We start from the raw sequence: 19,394 nt of genomic DNA, 5'->3' as shown, positions 1-19,394 counted from the left end.
GACACTTGATTATTTTTCCTAGTCCTCCAAAATTAAAATTTCGTTTCATTGTAATAATAAATTTTGATGTCTCTGTGGTTATAAGTGCAGCTTAAAAACGTGACTAGCTAAGTAACCGGGGTAGGGTGCTTGGGTTGTCATCCTACTTCGCATCAAAAGGTTGTGTGACGTGTTAGGTAAAACTCCGCTAATCAGAATTAAACAAAATTTTTAAGAATATGTTAGGCTGAGTAACTGGGGTGGGGTGCTTGGCTGTCATCTCTCTTCGCGTCAAAAGGTTCAATATATTCTTAAGAAAAAAATATAAATATAATAAATTAGGAATATGTTGGGCTGAGTAACCGGGGTGGGGTACTTGGCTGTCATCTCTCTTCCCATCAAAAGGTTTAATATATTCTTAAGCAAAAAAGAAAAAAAAGATGTATTAATAATAAAATTGCATTTGGGGACTAAAAGTGGGAACAAATAAGGTGTTTTGGTAGGTTTAGTAAATTACCTAATTTTCGATTTTTTACCACCTTCAAACAGTTCACTGAGACACCGATTCAACTCGAAAGAAATTGCTTGGTTCCTTCTCGTGCAAACAATGCGTAAGAGACTATCCATATATATATATACGGTAATAATACCCATACTTTCTTTGGCACATTGTTATATCAACTACTTTTCATATAATAAACTATCAAGTAACCCAAGTTAGTAACCTAATTAAAGTTAAACCGATGGCCGCAGTCTCCATTAATTTGAGCTTCAGACCAAGCTTTTTTTCGTCCACAAATTTTGACCCAAGTCGATAAACTGCCTTGTTCTTGCATTAGAGAATAGTAAATCCGAACCATAACTCTTTAACCTTAAATTCTCACAGTCCCTTTTATATTCTCTCAGATCAAGGAGGGGGAGGGGGGATCTCAAGTTTTTGTAGGACATTTTGTGTGCAAAAGACGGCTATGAAGTACTCAATTGTTTCTGAGTTTGAAGGGACTCTTCTGAAAGACCAGGACCCTTTCTCCTACTTTATGTTGGTGGCATTCGAAGCCTCGGGTTTCATCAGGTTCACTTTGTTGCTGTTGACTTGGCCAGTGATTCGGTTTCTCGATGTGTTGGGCGTGGGAGATGTGGGGTTGAAGTTGATGGTGTTTGTAGCAACGGTGGGGCTTCAGGTTTCGAAGACTGAATTGGTGTCTAGAGTTGTTTTGCCTTAGTTTTATATGGATGATGTTGATATGGAGGCTTGGAGAGTGTTTAGTAGGTATGATAAAAGAGTTGTGGTGACGAAAATGCCTAGGATTATGGTGGAAAGGTTCGTGAAAGAGCATTTACGAGCCGATGTGGTTGTCGGAAGTGAACTTGTGGTGAACCGGTTCGGGTTTGCTACAGGTTTTGTTGACGGTGACATCAGTTCTATCTCTAGTAAAGTTGCCAAGTTGTTTGTAAATGATGAGCCTAGTTTAGGACTCGGAAGAGCTACTTCAAGTTTTCAGTTCTTCTCTATATGCAAGGTAAGAAATTTCATGCAATGTGTTTAAATCCATTGTATTTTATATATTTTTAAACAATTTTTACTAATAATTAGGTTATTATCGTGCAGGAACAAATGCACCCACCATTTATAAGTGACAAAAACCATCACGACCACCAACTCCTCCGTCCACTACCCGTAATCTTTCACGATGGCCGTCTAGCGATGCGGCCGACACCCTCAACTGCTCTATCAATCCTCTTATAGATGCCATTCATCATATTACTATCATTAATTCGAATTATTATCGGTGAAATGCTTCTGCTGCGTATCATGCTCTATCTGGCCCCTTTAACTGGCTGCAAAATCGTTGTCAAAGGCAAACCACCGTCACCCATCTCTAGTAGCAACTCCGGGGTCCTATTCGTTTGCACTCATAGAACTTTAATGGACCCCTTCGTCTTATCCATCGTCCTCATGAGAAAAATCCCAGCAGTCACATATTCCTTATCAAGATTATCTGAAATTCTATCACCTATACCGACGGTAAGATTAACGAGAATCAAAGAAGTCGATGCCCAAAAATTTAAACAAGAACTATCCAAAGGTGACTTAGTAGTCTTCCCTGAAGGAACAACATGCAGGGAACCCTTTCTATTAAGGTTCAGTGGCCTATTTGCCGAATTAACGGACTGAATAGTCCCGGTCGCCATGAACAATAAGGTAGGGTTTTTCCACGCAACCACGGCCAGCGGGTGGAAAGCTTTGGACCCGATCTTCTTCTTCATGAACCCTAGACCGTTTTACAAAGTGACATTCTTGGACCAGTTACCAGCGGAAGCTACATGTTCGTCAGGGAAAAGCCCGCACGATGTCGCTAATTATGTGCAAAGAATCTTGGCCGCTACGTTAGGGTTTGAGTGCACAAATTTTACGAGGAAAGATAAATACATAGCATTGGCTGGAAATGACAAAACAGTTTCATGCACTTCTCTTGAAACGTGGTGAGCACATTTAAACCTTTTCTTCAATGAAAGGAAAAAAAAAAGAGAATTTTTTGTTAATTTATTGGAATAAATTTAATTAATTGTGTTTTTTGGCCGGGTTGTTAATTTGTAAGGATTATTTGTGGAATTGTTGAATAATTTGTGAGGATGATTTGTGGAATTGTTGAATAATTTGTAAGGATGATTTGTGGAATTAAGTTTATATTGAGGGTTAATGTTGTTAATTTTTCCTTTGGAATAAATTTCATATTGTAATCACATGCTACCAGTTCTATATATGTTAAATGGCAACATCTATAAATGATTTATGTAAATTTAATTTCTTGTATCTCGATTGGAATTATATATACCGATTATTATATATATATATATATATTTAAAATTAATCTACGTTTGAAGCTCAATGCCATGCCCAAGATGTGGGTTTGAGTCATAGAAATTATTATTAATTGTGTGAGAGTTAGTATTAAAAGAAATTGGACTTAATATATCATTCAAGATATCTGAGTTTGACAGTTTTTTCTAATGTGCCATTTGTGTTATATTTTTATCTTTAATACTTGTATTTGACAAAAGTTATATATTTTAGTACAAAAAAAACAGTGTTAACTTTTTAATATTTAATTTGGATTTTAGGGTTGTTGTGAGGAAAGGTAATAGCTAATATTATTAAGAGTGAGTTTGGATGGGCGATTAGGTGTGGTGTATTTAGCTTACTTTTTGTCTCACGCTACAGTATCGCTACAGTATCTAATCTCACCGCCACCGCTGTTTTTACACTAACCGCAGGTAAATGCACCGCCCATCCAAACTCATCCTAAGTTTGAATTTTCATGATTTTGTTAATACAATAGATTTAGTGTTAATTGTAAATTTGTTTAATTTTATGTTCAATTTGTCAAATAAAGTCCGATAGATGTGATTTAATTCGAGTTTTAAGATAGTTTTGATGAAAATTAATTCCTAATATTATTAGATAAATTATGAATTTTCATTAAATCAACTTTAAAACTCAAATTAAACACTAAAAATTACCATTGTTATCTTTAGGCACTAAAATGTATAATTTTTGTCAAATATAGATATCATATTGGACAAAAAATAATATAAGTACCATATTAAGAAAAAACAGCCAAACTTATATACCAAATTATGCATTAAGTCGAAAACCTAATATATGTTTCAAGTAGAGGTGATCATGGGCCGGGTCAGATTTGGGTCTGGCCCAGATAAAATTTTAGGTCTGTTTTCTAGGCTCGGGCCTGGCCCGACCCGAAATATGGGCCTAAAATTTTGTCCAAGCCCAGCCCGAAAGAAAAGTGCTAAGTCCAAGCGCGGCCCAGCCCATATTAAATTTTACAACACCAAAAAAGTATATATTAAATATATATATTTGATTAAAAAGTATATTTGATTAAAAATAAAAAATATATATTTAACATATAATTCGGGCCGAGACGAGTCAGTCCCGGGCCAAAAAAGTTTTACCTGAGGCCCGGCCTATTTTTTAAACGGGCCTCGTTTTTTTACCCAAACCCATATTTCGGACCTATATTTTTACCCGAACCCTCAATTTTCGGGAGGGTCGTCGAGCAGGGCCGGGTAGCCTAACCCATGATCATTTCTAGTTTCAAGATTTAAAAAAGAAATTCGAATAATCAATCTAATTTTTATATTTTTTTATTAGCCCAATGATTCAATTAAACATACCCCAAAGTCAAGTTATGAAGTTTGATTCAAAAATGGGAGAATTTAAAAAATAATGATAATAAATATAGTAATCTTAGAATATAAGCTTAGACAAATATAATAGGCACATTTGTCTAATATGTTTTTATTCTTCCACCCTTAAATAGGAGGATAATACGCTTCAATGCACTTGAACTCATGTCCTACTGTATAAGCAACAATATTGATGCCAATCAAGCTAAGACTCAATCAATATATATGACTTATGTCTACAGTAACTTATTAACATTAAAAAATTGTCTTGATTTAAAATTTTAATTAAAAAGATTATAGAATTATTAATTATTAAATTAAGAATAGCATGCCTAAAAAGGATTTGGATTAACTATTTATAAATAGGATAAATTTCATAGTTTGTCACTCAACTTTCAAAAGTTTTTATTTTGGATATTGAATTTTTTTTCATTTTAGACATCGTCATTAAAACCTTTTTCGTTTTAGGAAATGTTATTAAAATATTTTATTTTGATCACCCGTTGTTAATTCAATGTTATTGTACATTTATTTTAGTCATTCAACTTTGATAAGTTTTCATTTTTTCCACTTATTTTATCTTTTTAATTGTTTTAGAATTAATTTTTTTAGTAAAAGGGAAAACCTGGGTTTATAGGGAAAAAAATAGATTTTTACATAGAAAAATCATTTATCTTTTTAATTTTAGTGGCAGTGGTGGATTGTTCAAGGCATCAATCTTCATCGCTGCTTGCAAGATAACCTAAGATTGTCAGATGGTTTGCATCTCCATATCGGCTGAGACAACTACTTCCCCCCTTGGAGTGACTAGAATAGAAAGTTCAGAAGAGAGGTAAGAAACAAGAGGTATCGATGTTGTCTGGGTTACCTCCGGTTATGATGTGCTTTGGGAAGTGAGCATTTCCCTGTTTTCACCATCATCCCTCTGAACCTAGGGATTGGATGTCCCCTCACCAGTTGATTGTCGTGATTGTTGTTGCTTTTCATACTCTCCAACAGATGTGATCTTTACACAGGCCATGGTCAGAGAACTTGAGATTTCTTACAGAGAGAGTTAGGGTTTTGTGAAAGAACCAAGAACTTGGAAACAAGAAGGATGGTAAGGCCTTCAGGGAATTTAGAGATTCCAAATCAACAGCAAAAATCCCAAAGGATATGATTGGGCATTTATAGCAAGTTGTCATTTCCCAAAATATTAATGTTACCTTCAAAAAAAAAAAAACTTGGAGCCAGAAACAATATTTTATTAGCCTCCAAAATTTCAGCGAATAAATATCAACATAATTATCACAAAATACACAAAAATGGCATAAAACATAGTCGTGTGGATGCCTTCCAAAAGAGTCATCCCCTTCAAGCTTGATGTACCCCAACTGAGCTTCTCAAGCTCTCAAACCTATTTGAAATTAAGGATTTGGTGAACATATTAGTTAACTGGTCTTTAGCGGACACATACCTTAGCTCAACAGACTCATTCTCAACCAACTCTTGAATAAATAGGTGTCTGATATCAATTTGCTTTGTTCTTGAATGCTACACAAGATCCTTTGAAATGTTTATTGCACTAATGTTGTCACAATAGGTCGTGACAATAGGTAATGCAACCCCAAAGTCCTCCATCATCTGCCTCATCCACAGAAACTGAGCACAACAACTGTAAGTAGCAATGTACCCTACTTAAGCTGTTGAGAGAGATCAATCCTTGCTTTCTGCTATACCAAGAGACAAGATTGCTTCCCAAGTAAAAACATAATCTAGATGTGCTTTTATGATCATTTATATTCCCAACCCAATCAGAATCAATGTATCCTACTAAGCATAATGCACTTTATTGAGTAAACCAAATGTCAAGATCAAATGTACCATGAACGTATCTAATGGTTCATTTGGCTGCCTTGACTTGGGATTCTTGTGGATTGGCCTGGTATCTGGCACAAACACTAAAGCACAAATCAGGACAACTGGCTGTGAGATATAGAAGACTGGCAATCATGCTTCTGAATGTGGTTAGGGAACTGGGCACTCCCTCAACATCTGTGCACAGTTTCTCATTGACAAACATTGGTGTCTCGGTTGGCTTAGAGTTTTCAAGTTCGAGCTTTATCACAAGATTCCTTGCATATTTCTCATGTGATAAGAATGTCTTATCTTCCAATTACATGATTTGTAATCCAAGGAAATATGATAGCTCTCCTACCATGCTCATTTTGAACTCACTTTGAACTCACTTTGCATGATCTTCACAAAGGAATCCTTAGCAACAGCATGATGTAGTACCAAATATTATGTCACCCACATAAATTTGGGTCATGGTTGTAGTCCCTCTATCCTTTGAATGAACAATGTCTTGTCCACAAAACCTCTCTGAAAACCTTGACAAATCAAGTATTGAGACAGTCTCTTGTACCAAGCTTGAGGAGCTTGTTTCAGTCCATCTAGTGCTTTACTTAGTTTGTAAACATGATTTGGGTTAGTAGGATCCTCGAACCCTTTAGGTTGAGCTACATACATCTCGTCATTTAGAAATTCATTCAAGAAGGCACTCTTAACATCCATTTAATACAACTTGATGTTTTAGTCAAAAAAAAAAATACAACTTGATGTTAAGATGTGCAGCTACAACAAGCAATAATCTGATAGCCTCAAGTCTAGCAACAGGTGCATAAGTTTCTTCAAAATCAATATCTTAGATTTGTTACAAGTGATATTTTCCTGCTCATCTGTTCTGTTTTTGAAGATCCACTTTGTACCAATTATGTTGCATTCAGTGGGCCTTGGCACCAGCTCTCAAACCTCATATCTCTCAAATTGTTGTAACTCCTCTTGCAGGGCCTGAATATATATATTTATTAAGAAAGATCAAAGTTACTCAATTGTAAATATAATAATAAACAATAAAATATATTTTCTTCAATTCATATACATATCATATAATAATAAATTTTACACACAATAAGCTCTTTAATTATTTTATATAAAATAACTCTAATAAATATATATAATTCATGCTTTTTATAAGATAAATCTAAATTGTGTTGTCATCCTTTAAAACTAAAATGAATTATTACGTTTGAAAATAAAATATTTATATCTTACTGTAGCAGGCCCAATTTGCCCAGGCCCAAAACTAAATAAATAAAACTAAAAAATAAAAGAGTCCAAGTCCAAATTATTACAAACCCAAAATAAAAACTCTAAGCCCAATTAATAGGCCCATAACCTAAACTCATTCTCAGAACCTTAATGTCTCATATGCGCCACACCCCCCTCCTCGTGCCTCTGCAGCTCGCTCGCCACCCAAAGCCTGACATGCGTCTACGGCTTTGCACCAAAATGGCAAGAGTTAGCCTTTCAACGTCCGTTGACCTTGCCTGCAAAAAAAAAAAGACAGAAACGAAAGCAAGCAAAACAGCAAGAGAAACAGCAGCGAAAAGCAGCAAACAGTAACATAGACCAACAATGTAATCGTGGCTATAAAAGCCACGAAAATAACCATGTAATGTTACAGATTCGAAAGAAAACGAAGGTGCTTTATTTTTATATATTTTTATTTCGAAATAAATAGAATAATAAAAAAAAAGAAATATGTTACCTTTAACGCTGCGGACGAAGGTTTCTCCGGTCTTGAGGGTGGCTGGATCAGTGGGCTCGCCGCAAACCCCACCGACGGTGATGGGGAGCCGAAAGGCCCCTGAGTTTTATCCTTTCTTTTCCAGACTTTCAAAGGTTTTTCGGGCCATTTTAACCCCAAATTCAGGCTCTACTCGAAGAGAGAAGCAAAAATGGGTGGTGTTGGCATTTTCGGCCACCGCGGAAGGTGGCGCCGTCGTCGATGACCGGCGGTCCGTACAGTCGCCAACGGCAGGAACCTTAGGCCGGAGAAAAGGGGCAATTTGAGAGAAAATAGCGTATTTTCGGTTTTTTTAAAATAGGAGAGAAATGAGTTTTTTTTAAAAAATTGGCTTAAATAGCCTAAATAAAACGCGCCATTTTGATTTTTAGGTTAAGAGGCAAAAACCTCACCATTTTGACCCGTGACCCGACCCAGTTGCCTTCAGGATTCGCGTGTTTCTGCGATGAAAGGGATATTTCCACGCGGGGTCCTTCTGCTTTTGAGCCGTAATGCAATCTGGTCCCTGCTGTTCTTTATATTTTGGCTGCATAATTTTCTGCTTGTTTCATTTTAGTCCGTATTGAAACGCTGCGCATGAGGTCTGGGAATATTATCCCAATCAGTCCCTAATTCCTCGAGCGTGTTCTATTTTAGTCCCTGGCAGCGTTCTTTTTATTATTATAATTTTTACCCCGAATTTCATTCCGATTTCAGTATAATCCTTAGCCTGTTTAACTTCAATTTTTTGTTTTTTTTTTTTTTAAAAAAGGCTTTATTTAATATTTCATTTAAAATTTTATTTATTTATTTACTTACTTTCAATTTTTAATCTAACTTATATTAGTTTTTTTTATTTTATCTAATATTTTTTATCGGCTTGTTTATTTTATTTTTGCCATTATTAGTGCTATTTTATTCAATTATTTATTTAGTTGGATAATTTCAAATTTAGACTTATTATTATTGTGGTTATTGTTGTTGTTATTATTGTTATTATTATATTGTGATTTGCATCATTATTCTTGTTTATGCATGTTAACATTAGGATTCGTTAGTATCAATGTTATATATATGTTATATTTTATTATGTGTATTATGTCATTGTTATTTTAAATGTATGTTGCATTATCATCATTAGCCGTGTATGACCCCTTTTTACGTCTTAAACGATTTCTCTTTAAACATAATCAAAATCGCACATATATCATTTTTAAATATTTCATTAGTTTTCATCTAAATTCATAAAAAAGGGGAAAATCTTGAAAACAAAGGCAATACTTCGTATTTTGGAGATTCGAGAAATCGTACCCTAACTTACGGGGTCTCAATCTTCTCGTTGAACCTAAATAACCAAACATCTGTTTCAAAATTGAAATACAAGACCGTTTTTTAAAAGGCAAGCTTATTCTCGAGGGCTCAAAGTATCACGTCATAACTTAAGGGATATGATATTTTGTTATCTCGAGACGAGAGAGTCTCTAACAATCGTTTCGATTTATTCAAGCATTTTTCTAAAAATTGTTTTTAAAAAAAGGAGGAATCGTATTTTTAATTCTTTCCAAACTTTCGACATTCGACACTAAGACACTAATTAATCAGCTAGGTACCAATTTTGGGCATTATGAGGGTGCTAATCCTTCCTCGTACATAACCGACTCCCAAACTCATCTTTCTGAATTTCATGGACCAAAATCGTTGTTTTAATAAATCAAATCGTTTATTAAAATAACCATTTTTCGAGGTGACCCGATCACACCTCATTAAGAAGGATTGGTGGTGACTCCCATGTTCGTTTTCGTTTTCAAAACTAAAGTAGACCCTTTAAAAAAAAATGGTTTCAACACTTACAAAATCCAATTTTATTTGATTTTGTTAAAGCCTGCCCGGTACAGTCTGAACCTGAATCTAAAAAAATCTTAGCCTAATCTGAAGAAAGCCCAACCGAATCTACCTATTTGCCACCTCTAATTGAAATCTACTTCAACTCATATTTTAATCAAATTTAATTTTTTACCAATGGCATTTTTTGGTCTAATATTTTATTTAAATCTTTTCAAATATTGAATTTACCTTCAAGCTTCAACAGCTCAATTACTCGACTTTTAAATAAGTTTAATAAAAAATATTGAATTATTTAAAGATCGAATTCAGTATTAATATCAATTGAAAATTTAAACACAAGTTCAATGTAACCCTTTTTATGGGGATGTTATGACATTTTCCTTTCGAATGACTAATCTTTTGTTTTAATGGGCCATACACGCCATAGCCTAACTTAAATGAATAATGTAAGTGAAAAAGATGTTTATTCATCGCAAATCAATCTATACTAAAATATAATCAAACGGAAGGAAGGATCCCAAAGAATCGATCTTTCTTTTAGTTGTTGAATCTCTCTTTGATTGATCAATGTGTGATATTCCGAATCCTCATTACTAATGGAATCGAAACGATCTCTGGATTGATCAGAAGATCCTTTCAATTGGCGAGAATCCGTTACTTGAACGAAACTAGATCTTGTGGAATCATATTGAATATTTGACGATACATTCCGTACCTTGCTAAAAAATCGACCCATGTTTACCAACCATACATTGTCTAACCAAATCCAATTCTCTCTCGATATGTTCCTCAAAAAATCCGATTCGTGTGGATTCTTCCCCCAACTAACGAAGAGATCTTGGCGGAATTGCCACATATGAAATTGAGCACAATTTTGCAAAGAAATAGCCCACTTGCCTCTCGAGAAGAGATGGGAAATATGCTCAATATCATTTGATTGAATAGTTGACCCAGCTCCTTGTTGTTTGAAGAAACCCTCCACTTCAATTGGTATTTTTCACGAAAAGCAAACATGAGATAACAAATCCGATCTTTCACTAAGATTTGAATAGTCATCCGAGTTCAAGTTGATTATGTTTCGCCTCTTACTCGGAGAAAGACGATCAAACAATTCCCAATCATGGTCCTTGCGGATCGAATCATCCATATAATATACAAAAAGAAACTCCAGATATTTGATAGCTTTCTCTTTGAATGAGATCTCAATTCCAGCGACGGTGGCTCTTTCAAACACTGATTGTGCTCTAGTTATTAAAAGTATTTGTTATTGTGCTCTAGTTATTAAAAGTATTTATGGTAACATTAGAGAGGATTCAAATAGAGATTTGGTGATGCAAATTCAAAATCTGCATAGACACGAGTGGAGAGTGGTCATTAAGCAAATACCAAGAGAGGTGAATTGCGACTATGATATTTTAGCTGACCTGATGAAAAGTTTTCCAATTGGTGTTTGAATTTTTCATGTTGCTCCTTCATTGATTGATGATCAGATACTGTTAAACAGACGTTTTCTATTATCCAATTCTATTGCTAGTGTTAGTTTATAATTGATTTTTCTTTTTTTTTTGTTGCCAAAAAAAAATTAGAAATTAAACAAATGGTATTCACTTTAATTTCTAATTTCTAACCGGCCTTACCTAAACTTAGGCAAGAAAACTTTTCCTTAAAAACTTGAACAAATAAACCACCATTTTTTTCCCTTAAGAGACACCAAACGTTTCAAAGTTTTTCTAACCTACTTTCAATTCTTCTTGCAAGCTTCCCGTAACCTAAAAAATAGCTTATTTGCAGCTGTTTTATACAAATTAATTAAGTAACTGGAATTGAGAGTTCTAAAGTTTTCTAGCTTCTAAGGGATGAACAAGAAATTACAGGCTTGCTAAGTAGAAAATTGTGGTTCAACCCATATTTGTGTGACTTCTGAGCTAATTTTTCAAATAAAAATGGTGGGTTATATCAATTTTATCAAATAATGATGTTTGAGTTTTATAATAATAAAATTGAAAATTGCAATTCTAATTTTCTCCAATACTTTTTTTCTTTTTTCAAAGTTAGTATAAAGACATGAATAGGTATCAATATTGATTTTTTTCCTCATCATCAGAATTAACTATTATAAGTACTAAATTCAAATTAATATATTCACATATGATTTACACAAGTGAGACTCGTACTATAATACTTAAGATTTCAAGATTTCAACCTTATCATTCGATTATATTTAAATTTTAATACGCCAATTTATTACAAAATATTTTTTTTGAAAACCATGTAAAATTTAGAAGTAATCGTGTATATATATATATAAGTAATTGTTTATAAAACCTTTCTAACAAGCTTACTTCTTCGCATTATATATTTTATGAAATAAATTTTGGATAATTATTCGATAAAGTGGCAATGAGATTTTAATTTCATAAGTGAGTAAAAAATTTGTGGTTTTAATTTATATTTAAAATAAAATATAAAAATATATATGATGATTTTCTTTAATCTCACTGAAATCATTATGTGGATATATCAAATAATAATCCATAAAAGTTTATAATTTATAGATTAATGTGCTTAAAAGTTAATGTGTGAAATAATTATATACATACAAATATATATAGGGAAGCCAAAAAGATTTTGGAGAGTCAAAATTGAATTATAATTTTTTGAGATAAAATTATAAATTTATCAATATATTAATTTAAAATTTTAATGTTTTAAGCGGGATTGAATGTGATTATAAATTTTACCATCGTATTAAATTAAAATTTTATATTTTTAATGAGATTAAACTATGAATTTATTATTCTATATATATATATGGGGAGATGTATGACATTTTGTGTATTAAAAATTCCATTTCTTCTTCAATACTCAAACTAAGCTATCAAATATTCAATATATCCCTTTTTGTTTTTTTTTAAATATTTGGTAAACTGTTGTAGAGTTTTTAAATCCCACAGATTAACAGATGTTCTATAAAGGTATAGTAAAATATTAAAATAAATATTTTAAAATTATTTATAGAATAAAAATACACTGCTAATATACTAAATACTCATCCTTAATTAAAACACATCATAACAACAACTCAATATAAAAATATAAACAAATATTATGAGAAAGACAAACTATAGATTAACCCATTAAATATTGGTTGGGCCAAGAGTTGAAACAAACCCTAACTTATAGTAACTATAAACACCATAGATGGGGATATGTTGATGTTGGAATTATATATTTATATTTATAAGAAGATCATTGTAATAACTAACAAATGCAATTAATTGGATTTATTAAAAGAAGTTAGAGAACATCCCACCAAACATTTTGACTGCCAATAACACTGACAAAGACATGTGGATGTGTTAGAATGAAAACCTGTTGATGCTGGAATTATGTTATTTATATCAATTTATTTTTGGTTATATATAGAAAAGGGATATATATGGTGGAAGCACAACAATCAAATCAATTTTGATAATACTAAAAATTAGTTTAATTAATTTGAATCTAATTAGATTCAATTTTAATTATAAATTATTCGAATAAATAACTTTAAATTACTTGAATTCATGATTGTTCGATCTAAAATTTTAATTAATAAATTTGAATAATCAAAACTCAATTATAAATTAACTCGAAGCAAAATATTTATACTTGAAATTACTTCAAATAATTCAAACCTAATATACAATTAAGACATGATTAAGATAGGATTAGACATGTTAAAAGGAGATTGTCATAGCTAGACATACAGAGTGGGTCCCTACCCTTTTAGGTTCTCTAACTGTTGGGTTTCTCAGCAAAGATTTGATCAATGGTAGGCTAATGGGTTAAGGACTTGGGGGCATATTTGGTAAACAACATTATCCATTGAAATTTAATTTAAAAATTTTAATTTAATAAGTTAAACAATCCTTTATTTTTTTCCGAAACAGGGTATCTATCGCTAGATGTAGTGATTAATACTTTTGCCGCAAGTGTGTTTTAAAGAGATAAACAACTAACTAGGAAGTGTACTTCATTCCGATGAACAAGGATCGAAAGTAAACTAAATTCGAATAGTGAATAAAGAAATTTGAATCTATATTAGTATTATGAATTAAAATAATATATATTCAAGAGTTAAAAATTTGTATTCACTTTGAATAATGATTATAATATTTGAATTTGTAATATCTAAATTTGCAAATAGCATATTTAATAACAATATGTTAATTTGAAAGTAATTGCTAAGTAACAAGCTTCAGCAAAAGCACAAAATAAAACAGGGGACAATAAAGTTTGTTTATGTAGTTTTGTTTCCCTATGTTTGCAGAGCTTAGTTCGAAGAGAAATATCTACTATCTTTAACACTTACAACAACTAGTCTTAAATCTATCATACCCTAGTGACAATTTCCTCACTTTTGTATCCTTTAAGACCAATACTCTCCCCACTAAATTTACCCCTGTGAACTTAGCTTGTAAAACCACAACACACCAGTTTTACAATCAAACGCACTCACACAAATAATGTGCCTTACTTCAACAAATTAAATGATCTCTATATTCCATACATAAACCTATACAAGTATATCAATTGTATAAAACTTTTCAAGATTTGCTAACATAATCAAGATATATACCAATCCCTATTATACAACAAATTAAATAGTTGAAGACAATATAATAACAAACAATGTAAACAAAGACTCTTGGCAGCTAAGAATTCAATGTTCTAATCTAATCCAATATGCTCTCTCCAAGGGATTAGATAGGCATGACCCAATCCGATCTGACCCACCAAATATTCTTCTCAAAGGGATTCAAATTTTGGTTAAAATTGAATTAACCAACCAAACTAATCTAATTTGGTTAATAGGTCAATTAATCGATCTAATTCAGTCGAAGATCAGCTATTGATTTTTTTGGAAGTTTGGTGATGGTCACTAAACTAACTATAATTACAACAAAGGCAAGCGCACCTATCAAACAATAGTATAGCTATGGTGAATAGGGAATATCGTATCCACGAGGACTAAAAGTACTAGTAATTACCGTTTTTCTATTATTTAGCTGATAAATTGAAGTGGTGGTTTTTAATCTAAATTTACTAATCTAATTTAACTACGAATGCAATAGAGAATGAAATGAGAAAATAATCGAGGACAACCAATGAGAAAGACAATACCCAGGAAAGAATCCACCTAGACTTTGCCTATTATTCTGAATCTGAATTAAATGATTTATTCACTTGTGCCTTGATCCATAGAAATCCCTAAATTATGTTAATATCTCTTTCGAGAGTAAGAACAACTGACTCTAGGTTGATTAATTGAAATCTCTTTCTAATTAAAACCCTTTCTAATTAAAACCCCATTGTCGCATTAACTCGATCTATGGATTTCTCTGAGTTCTCCTTTAGATCTTCTTCTAATTGATATTTATAGACGTTAGAATGCTCAAAAAACCTAAAAATTTAGTTTTTCCACGTGTTTGGGAAACAGTGAGCGATATCGACATGGGCTGGCACATGGGCATGTGGTCAACCCGTGTGGAAATGCTCAGGCCGTGTGGGTCCTGGAAATAGCTCCATTCGTCCGATTTTTGGCTCGTTTTTCTCTCCTTTCGCTCTCAAATGCTCTCCTAAGTATAGAAACATGAATTTAAAAGATTAGGAGCATCTAATTCACTAATTTACATCATTAATCATCCAAAAATGCATTAAGAATGGGATTAAAATATGTTACTTTTACAGCTTATCATTTGGTTATCAGTTAATTTAGTTCGAAATCGGGTAATTAACCGAATTAACCGAATTAACCGAACTTAATAATTAATAATACAAATTATATGTAGTCTTAATTCGGTTAATTTGATTAATTCGATCAAATGAACATTATCAATTTATTTATTTTATATGTTTTATACTTATTTTAACCCAAAAAACAAAAACATAAAATTTTCGGTTAATTCGGTTAACCAACCAAATTAACCGAAATATTTCGATTCGATTAATTTTTTGAAAAATTTCGGTTCGATTAACGGTTAAAAGATTAAAAATTTTAGTTAATTCGATTAATACTAGTTCGGTTCGGTTAATTAAACAGTTAACCGCTTAAATACTCCTAACCACATCACCAATTTTAGTGGTGGAATTAACTGAGGAGTCGAGATTTTTAAATAAAAATAAAATAAAATGACTCACTATCTTAAAATTAAAATATAAAAACTAAATTTAAAATTTTTAAATAGTAAACCAAGAAATAATTATATACAAAACTATCCCTTCAAATCCACTACTTTAAAACTATCAACTTAGAAAAACTAACTACAAATATAATATTTTCATTAATGCAAATATAATTTTTCACCCACCGAGTGGGTGCCAATATATCTAATATGTGAAAACTTTTAATCAATATTTTAACAATTTGATGGATAATTGAATTAATCAGATTACAATTGATTTGACTAATTCACTCGTCAATTTAATAATTAATTAATTAATTAATTAATTAATCTTAAAAATCTAAAATATTTTTTTCTAAATTGTAAGCTCAATTCAACTGTCAAATTTTTATTTTTATTTTCAAAATTTTTTTCTTAGACGGTTCTCTCAAAATCGACTAAATTGATAAATAAACCAGTATTATCAACCTGAATTTATTACTTTATTGACGAAAAAAAGAAAAAGATAAATGGCGTGCGGCAATAGTGGAGGGTGACAATACCCCCAAAATGGAGAAGACACCAAAAACCATTCAATGGAGAAAGAAATTGCTTGGTTCCTTCCCATGCAAACAATACGTAGTGACCATACATCCATACATATATATATGTATATATATAATAAATAATACCCGTACTTTCTTTTGCACATTATTATATCAAATAAAAAAACCCTCAAGTAACCCAAGTTAGTAACCTAATTAAAGTTAAACCGATGGCCGCAGTCTCCATTAATTTAAGCTTCAAAACAAGCTTTTTCGTCATTAAATTTTGACCCAAGTTGGTGAAGTTAAGTAATCAATATTCGTATATTAACGTGGCGTATAATCCTCTATTCTTTGCGCATATATATATATAAGAGAAAGTAGTTGTGAAGCTGATAAACTGCCTTGTTCTTGCATTAGAGAATAGTCAATCCAAACCACAACTCTGTAGCCTTAAATTCTCACAGTCCCTTTCATTTTCTCTCAAATCAAGGGGAAAAATTAAATAAAACCCAAGTTTTTGTTTTGATATTTTGTATGCAAAAGATGGTTATGGAGAACTCAATTGTTTCTGAGTTTGAAGGGATTCTTTTGAAAGACTCGGACCCTTTCTCCTACTTCATGTTGGTTGCATTCGAAGCCTCGGGTTTAATCCGGTTCGCTTTGTTGCTGTTATGTTGGCCGGTGATTCGGTTTCTCGATGCGTTGGGCATGGGTGATGCGGGGTTGAAGTTGATGGTCTTTGTTGCAACGGCGGGGCTTCGGGTGTTGGAGATTGAATCGGTGTCTAGAGCTGTTTTGCCTAAGTTTTTTATGGATGATATTGATATGGAGGCTTGGAGAGTGTTTAGTAGGTATGATAAAAGAGTTGTGGTGACGAAAATGCCTAGGATTATGGTGGAAAGGTTCGTGAAAGAGCATTTACGAGCCGATGAGGTTGTTGGAAGTGAACTTGTGGTGAACCGATTCGGATTTGCTACAGGTTTAGTTAATAGTGATATCGGTTTCATCTCGAGTAAAGTCGCCAAGTTGTTCGTAGACGATGAGCCTAGTTTAGGACTTAGAAGAGCTACGTCAAGTTTTCAATTATTCTCTCTATGCAAGGTAAGAAATTTCATGCAATGTGTTTAAATCCATTGCATTTTATATTTTTTAAATAATTTGATCCTAACCATTAGATTATTGACATGCAGGAACAAATGCACCCACCATTTATCACCGACGAAAATTGCCACGACCACCAACTCCTTCGACCACTACCCGTAATCTTTCATGACGGTCGTCTCGTGATGCGGCCAACACCTTCGACCGCTCTATTAATCCTCTCATGGATGCCATTGGGCATATTACTAGCAATCATTCGAATTATTATCGGTGTAATGCTTCCGCTGCGAATCATCCCCTATGTGACCCCTTTATTTGGCGGCAAAATCATTGTCAAAGGCAAACCACCATCACCCATCTCTGGTAGCAACTCTGGCGTCCTATTCGTTTGCACTCATAGAACTTTAATGGACCCTGTGGTCTTATCCACTGTCCTCATGAGAAAAATCCCAGCAGTCACATATTCCATATCGAGATTATCTGAAATCCTATCACCTATACCGACGGTAAGATTAACGAGAATCAGAGAAGTCGATGCCCAAAAAATTAAACACGAACTATCCAAAGGTGACTTAGTAGTTTGCCCTGAAGGTACAACATGCAGAGAACCCTTTCTGTTAAGGTTCAGTGGCCTATTTGCCGAATTAACGGACCGAATAGTCCCGGTCGCCATGAACTATAGGGTAGGGTTTTTCCACGCAACCACAGCCGGCGGGTGGAAAGCTTTGGACCCGATCTTCTTCTTCATGAACCCTAGACCTGTTTACGAAGTGACATTCTTGAACCAGTTGCCGGCGGAAGCTACGTGTTCGTCAGGTAAAAGCCCGCATGACGTCGCTAATTACGTGCAAAGAATCTTGGCCGCTACGTTAGGGTTTGAGTGCACAAATTTTACAAGGAAAGATAAATACAGAGTATTGGCTGGGAATGACGGAACAGTTTCATGCACTTCTCTTGTTGATCAAGTTAAGAAGGTGGTGAGCACATTTAAACCTTTTCTTCAATGAAAGAAAATAAAATATTTTTTTTTGTTAATTTATAGGAATAAATTTAATTAATTGTGTTTTTGGGGTTGTAAATTATTGAATTTGTTTTTTAATGGAATTGTTGAATAACTTGTAAGGATGATTGATGTTAATTAAGTTTATATTTGTGGTTAATGTTGTTGATTGTTCCATTGGAATAAATTTCATATTAAGAATTTTATTTTGTTGTTGTAAATTGTAATCACCTTCTACATGTTCTATATATGTTAAATGGCAATTAAACATGTTCAAAGAGTCAAGTTACAATTTATCTGTTTAAGCTCAAAATTTTGTTGAAACAAAAATATTAATTTAACCATTAAAGGAAGAAGATTGAAGACGACGAGAGTTGGTCATTCTCACGTCTATTGCGTTTCTCTTTCTTCTTCCACGCACGGAAGCTTGGGATAGTCCAAAGTGTAGGTTGCACCACAATTTTAAGAGTTAATAGCAACACACATCCCCAAATCATGATTTTCATTTTAAATTGGTTTTTAAATTTCAAATTGGTCTAATTACATTCATAAACTATTGATGTCATATCAATCAGGTTCTTCCAGTGGCAAATCTAGAAAAATTTTTAGTATGGGACGAAATTTAATTATAACTTTTTCATAGATCAAAATATAAGTTTAGTACGTATTAATTTATAATGTCATTATTTTTGAAGGGGCTAAACCTTTTTTTTTATTTTTAGGGAGATAAAGTGCAATTTTACTATATATTAATTTATTATTTATTTTAAGAGGATTGAATTGAATTTTTTTTTTTAGTTTTGAGGGTCAAAGTGCAAGTGTGGCTGCATGTGATTCCAACAGAGCTTCAACAAAGGCTCTTTTTTGATAATTTTCAAGTTTGATTATCTTCTAATCTATGTTGTCATTTGAGATTGTAGGATCATGTAGTTACTTGGTCATCCCTTTTTGGATTG

At 32.8% G+C, this 19,394-nt stretch overlaps 1 protein-coding gene, 1 long non-coding RNA gene and 1 pseudogene across 2 annotated transcripts; 2 read left to right on the top strand and 1 right to left on the bottom strand.

Annotated features, from left to right (window-relative positions):
* Window positions 1–947: 947 nt before the first annotated feature.
* On the top strand, window positions 948–2,467 carry LOC105778239 (glycerol-3-phosphate acyltransferase 5-like; annotated as a pseudogene).
* A 4,231-nt stretch (window positions 2,468–6,698) lies between these two features.
* Window positions 6,699–8,132, bottom strand: LOC128033756 (uncharacterized). The gene is made up of 2 exons (XR_008189789.1): window positions 7,428–8,132; window positions 6,699–7,020 (listed from the first exon to the last, which is right to left on the bottom strand). It is a non-coding gene; the product is annotated as an uncharacterized LOC128033756 (long non-coding RNA).
* An 8,617-nt stretch (window positions 8,133–16,749) lies between these two features.
* Window positions 16,750–18,708, top strand: LOC105778238 (glycerol-3-phosphate acyltransferase 5). The gene is made up of 2 exons (XM_012601896.2): window positions 16,750–17,438; window positions 17,528–18,708. The coding sequence occupies exons 1-2, from the start codon at window positions 16,872–16,874 to the stop codon at window positions 18,443–18,445; spliced, it is 1,485 nt and encodes a 494-aa protein (XP_012457350.1). The 5' UTR covers window positions 16,750–16,871; the 3' UTR covers window positions 18,446–18,708.
* Window positions 18,709–19,394: the final 686 nt, after the last annotated feature.

This window comes from Gossypium raimondii, chromosome 10 (assembly GCF_025698545.1).
Source record: "Gossypium raimondii isolate GPD5lz chromosome 10, ASM2569854v1, whole genome shotgun sequence".
In the NCBI taxonomy this organism is placed as follows: Eukaryota; Viridiplantae; Streptophyta; class Magnoliopsida; order Malvales; family Malvaceae; genus Gossypium; species Gossypium raimondii.
Note: the sequence above shows the minus strand (reverse complement) of the source record. Positions and strands in the feature narration are given on the sequence as shown.